Source organism: Sinocyclocheilus anshuiensis, unplaced genomic scaffold (assembly GCF_001515605.1).
Source record: "Sinocyclocheilus anshuiensis isolate Anshui unplaced genomic scaffold, SAMN03320099.WGS_v1.1 scaffold1626, whole genome shotgun sequence".
In the NCBI taxonomy this organism is placed as follows: domain Eukaryota; kingdom Metazoa; phylum Chordata; class Actinopteri; order Cypriniformes; family Cyprinidae; genus Sinocyclocheilus; species Sinocyclocheilus anshuiensis.
This window is the reverse complement of record NW_015547254.1, coordinates 356,565-365,384: the sequence shown is the minus strand read 5'-3', so window position 1 is coordinate 365,384 and position 8,820 is coordinate 356,565. Positions and strand designations below refer to the sequence as shown.

The following is an 8,820-nucleotide window of genomic DNA, read 5'->3' as shown; positions in this document are numbered from 1 at the left end:
AAAAAAAAAAAAAAAAAAGTTTCTCTCAAATCAGTATAGCATTGCAAGGTGAACCCAAGGAACATCTGACCTTTTTATTGTTGAATTTGACCTATTCAATAACATGCATAATGTACACAGCTCCTTCAGCCAATAGAAACCAGTTATATACTGCCACCTAATGTTCTGACACATATAGTACAACCTTACAAGCATAATCTGATATGAATGTTTATAGACACATGAATCATTATATATATAATACTAAAAGATATAAGATCTAATTGTAGAACTGTTGCTTTAGAAAACACATCAAATAACGTGTTCTTCCGAATGCTGTTATTTTAATGCACTAAAGCTATTACTACAATTGCTTTGAAACCAAAACATGCACAAAGTCTGTATCATTTACTGAGAATTCTGTAATTTTTAATGAAGAGAAACAGCACTTAGATTTGAATTAGAAAGTAGATAAAATTGCAAGAAAACTACAGTACAGAAAAACTGAAAGGCTTGAATTTAAAAGCTTTGAGCCATTTAGAACATCCGTTGAATCATTCATTATTTTGCACTGACAACCTTAGTTATAAACTGTAAAGCACAATCTAATGTTTTCATGAGACTTTCTAACAAGTTGTTTCAGCTTCATTCACAAAGAGTAATAAAACTGTTCTGTCAACATGACTTTGAAAACTCTCAGGATATTTATCAAAAATCACTTTTGAGTTGTCTAATTCTATTCTAGGTTGTCTTATTCTATTCTATTCTATCTAAAAATATAAACGTATACACCACTTCAAACAGTGAAAATGCTTAAGCAAATCTTTTGGCCCAACAGTCAAATAAGACAAACACACAGTTCTTATGTTCAGCTGTTGATTTATTAAATGTCTATATGTTTTAGCAACAAACAAGTTGCAACAAGGGAATAATATTGAAGCTTGTTTCCACCACGGGATAAAATGTATCAAATAAAAAATATTTGAGTTTTTATCTCAAACTACTGACCTTTTGTTCTCAGAATTCTGATTTTTTTTTTCTCATACTTTCTCAGATTTCCCAAAATTGCAAGATAAAAACTCAGAACTGCAAGAAAAAAAAGTGAATTGTGAGATAGAAAGGAATAATTACCTGTTTTATTACGTGGCAGAAACAAGTTTATATCTTGCAATTCCGACTCTCTTCTAGAATTTCTCAGTATTCTCAGTATTCTGAGTTTAATTTTATTTAAATTCTGATTGCAAGAAAAGAAAGTCAGAATTGTTAGTTAAAAAGTCGCAATAAACTTTTTTTTCTCTCTCTCTGTGGCGGAAACAGGTTTCCACAGAATAATTCTCACATAACTGCTCACTATTTAAAAGACTCTAACTTGGTTGCCGGAGGTTCATGTTGGTTGAAGTTAAGAGCAGTTCAACTCCAGTTAAACAAAACCAATTCAAATGTATATCTGAAAAAAGAAAAAAAAAAGTGGTTCTGTCCATTAAGCAGAATCACTTGTTAAAGACAAAATTGGCATAGTCCTTGATTTAAAAAAAAAGTTTTAAATGCATGTATCATCAAATTTAGGTTGATGTAAGACAATACTGGTCTCAAGCTTTCATTATTACTAAGCATAAAAGTGCATAAGTAATAACCTCCAGCACCAATTACAGTTCACTGACACGAGCTTTAAAAAACAATGAGTCACAAATGCAAGAGATCAAATTAATCTAAATACAGGTTCTCTCATTTGTGTAACTAAACATTCAATCTTATCTACAACATGAAAAACTATTCTTATAAAAATACATATCTCATAGATTCAACAAACACAGTACTCCATGTATTATACGAGGAGTGAGTAAATATGTATCAATTTAAAATGCTGAGGGCACCACTGTGACTTCAGCAACCCTCATTAAAATTGTGTAAGAAACCATTATCACAGATCAGAACATGTTGTTTTATTTTTTTTGTATTATGCTATCCTGCGAAGAAAACCTAAAAATCAGTCAACAGAAACAGTGCCCTTTCATTACTATTACAATTAGCATTAGATTTACTGTACATTTGCTACTGTTTCCACACTTTCATCATACATACATTCTCACTCCTCAGTTTAGCTATCTGTGATCATACTGTGTAATAAGACATTGACATTAACAAACTGTAGCTTTACCACAGAACTAAATGTTATCCTAGACAAAAACTTTAGATGCAAGCTGCTGCTACTCTGCCAACTCTGCACCAACCATTTAGAAGCACAGCTTGCTTGCAATTCAGGAATTTCGTGATAGTTCAGATATTTATATCTATGCTTATTACTTGCATAAAAATATTCCAGATTAACGGATTATTCCATGCTGACTGCTTGAAGTTCATGACATTTGCAATAAACAGAAATGCAGTGTACAAACTTCCTATTCTGTGTCAGTATAACATGATGAAGCATACTTATTGTTTTAAACATAATTAATGAAAAATGTATGTAAACCAAATGAACTTAATTTTAAATTTACTCAAACTTATTGCTTTATAATACTGTCTTCTGCAAAATAAACAAACAAAAGGTCTAGTGGTTTTTGTCTATTTCATGAAGAATAATATTAGTGCAAATTAATTACATATTAATATGTGAACAAAGCTCTGTAAATCATAATTAAAATGTATGCTGACAAAAAAAAATATTGTTTAGAAATTACCTTTTTTTTGGTTAAGAAAACAGATGTGGACTAACAATTCTTTAGCACTTGATGAATGATTGCTGTATTATGATAATTTGTTGACATTATTTCTAATTTATAGTCTTTGGGATGAATATTATAGAAAGGTAGGCTAGACAAAATTACCTTGTGTGGGAAAAAAATGGCATAAAACTAGTTGAACAATCTGAATGTGCTTTGTATACAAATTATTGTACTAATATAATACAAAAAATTAATGTATTGTGGAGTAGCCCATTACTAACTAATCGACAAATCAAAAAATCATGTTCAAAAGGACTTGAAATAGTTATTGATTAAATATCCTTCATAACCTAAAATGCCTGATATTGAAACAAAACCAAGAATCACCCGAAGTCACTTTTATGCCTACTTTTAGTTATTTATATGCAATATATATGCATTTATAGCTTTATAACAATTAAACGGACAAAAAAGCCTGCCTACATAAAAGTAAACAAAGATTAACAGTTTACATTCGCTTAAACAATAAGTATTCTTATTTTGCAGCAAATAAATAAAATTAAATTAACTTTTAGAACCAACAAAATGCTTACTTCATGTCTGTTTTATCAATTTCTCCATATTACATTCACAATATGTCATTAAAAATTTCAGAAATGCATCAGTGGAATTGAAGACCCCTGTAGAAAAGCCATTGCACTCACTATCCATGTGAGACTAAATAAGCACTTGATCATAACATTAGATCAAAGCAAAAGCTAAAGTGAAAATCAATGTCAGTTTACGTCAGCCACCAGGTCACATGTAAAGTCTCGTCCATTCTTTTGGTCTCTCACCCTACTGCTATCCACGGCCAGCTGAAATCCTCCTCATACTCCGCAGTCCATGTTCCTGTCCAGCAGTTTGCGGTGGAGGGTGAGCAGCGTGGAGAGGCAGGCCACGGACATGTGGAAGGCCAGCTGCCAGATGTTCCTCAGGCCAAAGAGAAAAGCATTGCATAAGATGATGAGAGTCAGGAGAGTAAAGGATTTCAGCTTCTTCTGGCAGGTATGGAACAAGTACAGATGACACTGTGTGGGAAGGAGATAAAGATCTGAGTTAGACGCTTAAACGGACATGATGTGCATTTGATGGTGTTATAAATGGAAACATTAAATATTACAAATGCATCATCTTTTATGCTACATGCAGAGTAGTAATACAATTTACCTGGCAAACACAGCAAAGAAATGCCAAAAGAAATGCCACCACATTCCACAAACCATCATAATCATCCTGTAAAAAATTGGGTCATATCATAAATAAGACATTTAATCACTTAATTAATTACAATAAAATTAATTACACCACATTTCACAAACCATCATAATCATCCTGTAAAAAAATCGTCGTATCATATATAAGACATTTAATCACTTAATTCATTATAATAAAAATTGATGCCACCGCATTCCACAAACCATCATAATGATACTGTAAAATACTTCTCATATCATAATTTAAAAACTTTATTACTTAATTATAATAAACTTAATTACCTCTATATACATATCTGTCTCAGGGGTTATTATTGGGAGTTTGCACCAGTTTTATTTTACTATTATTAATATACTATTATAATATTTTTTTAAATAATTTGAATTAGTTTTTATTTTTAAATTTCAATTTTCATTTTAATTTTAGTTTAAGTTTTAGTAATTTTGTTATTTGCTTTTGTCATATGTATTTTTTATATTTTAAATGTTTAAATATTTCTGTTTAGCTTTCATTTATTTTTATTTTAGTACTTCAACTTCAACCATTTTATTTCAGTTAGCTCAATTAGTAATAATTTTATTTCATCTATTTTTCGATTAACGAAAATGACTTTTAAAGTTTTAGTCAACAAAAACAACAAAGTTTTGCAGGTGAAGAAATGGAACATTTTGCGCTGATTCTGAAGCCCTAGACAAGATATGAACGTCCTCCATCTCAAAAAGTATAATTACCTAAGCTGTAATTACCTACCTAGTCCTGCAGACACATGCTGCTAGTGATAAATTAATAAAATAAGTGATCAATTAAAAAGCAAAATATTTTATATATTAATATATAATTCAGAAAAATACACACACACACACACACACACACACACACACACACACACACATATATATGTATACATATGTAGGTATGTATGGGCCGATATTGGATATTTAATTGTGCATGCCTTAATTTTACATTTAGTTTACCTTTGTCATCTAATGCTCACTTAAGTTTAAAAACAGTAATATTTTAAGGACTGTTAAACATAATCTTTAGCAAAAAAAAAAAATCATAATGTAATTTATTAAGTTGTGATGGCTAAATTCACTTGCAGCATTTAACAAGTAGATTTTTTTTATTTAGACAAAATAGTATAAGAATTTAAATTTGGCCATTTATCAGTAATCATCCATAATCATCCATATCTCTAATCAAGATAGTTCTGTCCCAAATTAACATCTTGAACCATAGTGTTACCTGGAAGGTGTATTCAATAAGATGGACACCACGTATAAGGTTGAGGGCAGCACACATGATGTTAAGAACCAGTGAGAGGATCCCTGGTGCTGAGACTGGTTCCAATCTCTGACCTTGACCTTTAAAATCAAAAAAGATCAATAATCAGTCAAAACATATGTCCAACTTAAGACGCGGCCCTTATGAATTCACTGACATCAAACTACAGCAAACCTGATGCAGCTGCTTGTTCTACATGCCCATTGGCTGCTCCATTGGTGAGTGCCATGTCCTCTATGGTGAGAACCTGAGGGGGGCTGGTTCTGAGGTCTTCCTGTACTTCGGCCAGGGTGACCTCCAGAGATGGACCCCCTTTCTGATTATAATGCTGCTGAAGTTTTTGAATGGCACTATCTGAAATAAAACCATCAGACAAACTCATGCTCAGCTTATGACTTATCTTAATTTGCATATTCATGGTTTAAATGCCGTATTAATGACACCCATAACTCATCTAATGCCTAATCCAATCACTTTTATCTGTCATCCTACCAAACTCAAGAAAGGGGTACGGCCTGCTTGCCAGGGCCACTGCAGGGTTGTCAAAGCATGCTGTGAATTCCCAGCGCAAGTCTTCCAAGAAGCAGAAGGCCGTGGCAGCAGGGAGACTGCATGCACATACGGTCATGTAGGACACACCCTCGGCTGAGAGGAAGCTACAACACAGAGACCAATTAGTTAACAAATGATTTCACAGGGCGGCCACCAATTTCCTTGGCTTATCTTGGACTCTTTTAATGCAGGTAAACAAGATTCTAATCATTCGTGTATCTGATATGGCAACACTTGATCCACTTATATTCCCCTTTATTTTCATGCATCTCATGATTTCAAAAGTTGTGAACGAAGAACTAAGAGTGGATGGTTCCATTTTTATTAACTAACATTACTAAAGATTAATAAATACAAATGTATTGATGATTGTTATTCTTTAAAAAGTAAACAAATTAATATAAATATTACTTTTTAAAGATAAATTCATAAATAGACTCATAAAAATAAAGGTTTTTTTGAGAAATGCCAGAACAGAAGAAGAACAATTTTTGGTTCCCCAATAACCTTTTAGTGAATAGTTCTTTTTTTTCTAAGTGTGAAGAACATTTTAAAATCTAAAGAACCTTTTTTCAGTGTATAGAATGTAACTGAAACAGTGTAATTGAAAGGATCTACACCTTTAAAAATAAAAGGCAAGTTGGAGCTAAACTCTGCAGGACACCGGCCCTCCAGGACCAAGTATGGTGACCCCTGAATCTGTCCCGCCAGTTTCATAATAAACCGAAAATGTATTTATACTTCTCATTATAATGTAGGGTGACCATACGTGCTCTTTTGAAACATACCTGGCCAGGATTTCTATATTGCCTAAAATATCCAGGTTTTGGCTTTGTTTTTCTGTTTTCATACTTGCTTTCGACTTGAAGCAGCACTGCGCAGACCGATCGGTGCATGACACCAAAGTACCATCAGAGCTACAGAGAGCAGACTCCTTATGCTTTTGAATCGCTCTCACGGTACTTTGATGTCAAACACCGAGCGATCGAACACACCTAATATGTACGCATATTTGCATCGCTTTCACCGTTCTCTGTAGATCCCACCTTATCATATGCCACGACTGGTCGATTATGTACAATGCCTGCATGTACAAAAACTGCTCATACATGTGTGTAGCATCTTTCTTTGTATCACGATTAAAATGCAGTGATTGCCTTTAATTTAATATGGCTACAAATATTTTTTGTTTATTAAATATGTTTAGTTGTTGCAGTAGAAGCAACTGCCCGTTTTTGCAGTTTCATGGCCGTGAAAATATATTTATGGCCTATGACATTATTGTCTACAATAGTGCACTTACTGAATGTTGAGCTCATGGCCCTTGACTGTCCCTCTCTCTGGTAATGAACTTAGGGATTTTGAGATCACTTTCAGCTGTTGCTTTCTCTCCTGAAGTTCCTTATTATGCAGGAAATCAGTGGAGGCGGAGAGAGGGAGTCCATCCCTGACCCGGACAACAAAGGCAAACAGGATCAGTGACATGCTCCTCGTGGATCTCTATGAGAACACATCCTGAACAAAAAGCAAAGGTAAGATACTGATGATTATTTAATTATGAAGTAGAAGGAAGGAGGAAAGGGATGCTATTCACTTCAAAAGTATAGCTGCAGCTGTGGATGTAGTCTAAACTAGAAGTAAAAACAAATAATAATAACATTTTAATACTAATACATTCGTTATTAAAATCAAAAGTTGTTTTTGTAAATGTTCAATTGATCTGGGCTCACATGAACTAACAATGAACAGTTTTTTTTTTTTTTTTACTAACTGTTAACAATTATAGATTATTAAATACTGTAACCTAATAGACCTTATTAAGTGTTACCACTTATTTTTTACTATTTTTCACTCTATAAAATACATTTATACATAGGCAAAATTTTTATGTCTAAAAAAATTTAATTATTTCAAGCATAGGCCTTAAGATCAAAACATTGTTAAGATCATGAAGATATAAATTCGGCAAAGTGTATCCGTTACTGGTAATATTGTTACTGGTAGTGTAGGTCTATGCAATCTAAAGACCAATATTACAACCTTCCATATTACAATATATGCATATTACAAATATATACAACATATTACAATGCTGTTCAGCATGTTTCATTGAAAATCAAATGTCCACGATGGCAAACTATTTTAAAAGCTAAGTTGCATTTATTTTAAAGAGTTTTAATAGAGGAAAATGATTCCACCACTGGTTTGGTACTGATCACATTTGCAAAGTTTGTATATAATGTATAATTAAATGTGGACTGGAATTCATCTGCCTGTTATTTCAGTAGTTCAAACACAGTCATTCTGCTAGCAGGTGCAGATGCGCTTTACCATCCCTTACCTTACAACAGCTCAATTCATTTACGCTGAGCATGTGAAACAGTGAATTTGAAGTGCGCAGGAATATAACAACTATGTTTCAAAAATCCCTCAAGATAATTATTGTTATTTATGACTTAATGATATTAAGACGCGACCAGAGGCTTTTTGTTTGCCTCTCTGAATTATGGGAAACAAGAGCGACAGTCGTTACTTCAAAATAAAAGTTCTTGAAGAGCTGTTTCAAAATGTCAAATGCCGATTTATTCTTATTTGTTCTATTTACAGATAGTATAGAAATAAAAAAGAATAATAATTATTAAAATCATTTCAGAAAAAAATATTTAATATTTAAATATTTTTTTTTATTCGTCAAGAAATTTAGCATGAATAATATTAACTTATGTAAATCATTTTCGTTATTCTCGGGGCAGAAACAACAACCATTTTTGTAATGCTGTTGGTTTCCGACAGTCGGCAGCTGTGCAGCATCTCAAGGTAAAGTAAAATACAAAGTCGAGAAACAGCGTTGCCATGTCCTCTTTTTATGAGCGGCTTATAAAACTAAATCAAATTTCGTGGGTTGCGATTTTTGGGATTATTTAAAGAATACAGTCCCGTTGTGGAGGGAAGACAGATGGTGGTATTTATGAAAATGTATCAGTTTTCCATAATTCATATGCAACTATCCCGCCACCCAGGGGCGATTCTACGATTTTCGTTTTAGGGGGGCTCAGCCCCCAGTGAGGGAATAATAATAATA

General features: G+C 32.9%; 1 protein-coding gene across 2 annotated transcripts; it reads right to left on the bottom strand.

The window, feature by feature from the left end:
* Positions 1-2,696: 2,696 nt before the first annotated feature.
* Positions 2,697-8,247, bottom strand: LOC107701639 (vesicle-trafficking protein SEC22c-like). Of its 2 annotated transcripts, XM_016503676.1 has the most exons (7): positions 8,080-8,247; positions 7,042-7,253; positions 5,679-5,842; positions 5,361-5,540; positions 5,148-5,266; positions 3,855-3,920; positions 2,697-3,715 (listed from the first exon to the last, which is right to left on the bottom strand). In XM_016503676.1, the coding sequence occupies exons 2-7, from the start codon at positions 7,221-7,223 to the stop codon at positions 3,515-3,517; spliced, it is 912 nt and encodes a 303-aa protein (XP_016359162.1). In that variant the 5' UTR covers positions 7,224-7,253; positions 8,080-8,247; the 3' UTR covers positions 2,697-3,514. The 2 variants fall into 2 exon arrangements, with proteins under 2 accessions (XP_016359162.1, XP_016359163.1); XM_016503677.1 differs by lacking the exon at positions 3,855-3,920.
* Between the last annotated feature and the right edge of the window lie 573 nt (positions 8,248-8,820).

Coding starts and splice junctions, on each gene's coding strand:
- LOC107701639 (XM_016503676.1), bottom strand. CDS start 7,223: ATGTCACTGATCCTGTTTGCCTTTGTTGTCCGGGTCAGGGATGGACTC. Junction 5,541..5,678: donor GTACCCCTTTCTTGAGTTTG/GTAGGATGACAG, acceptor GTTTTATTTCAG/ATAGTGCCATTCAAAAACTT. Junction 3,921..5,147: donor TTATTGAATACACCTTCCAG/GTAACACTATGG, acceptor AATTTTTTACAG/GATGATTATGATGGTTTGTG.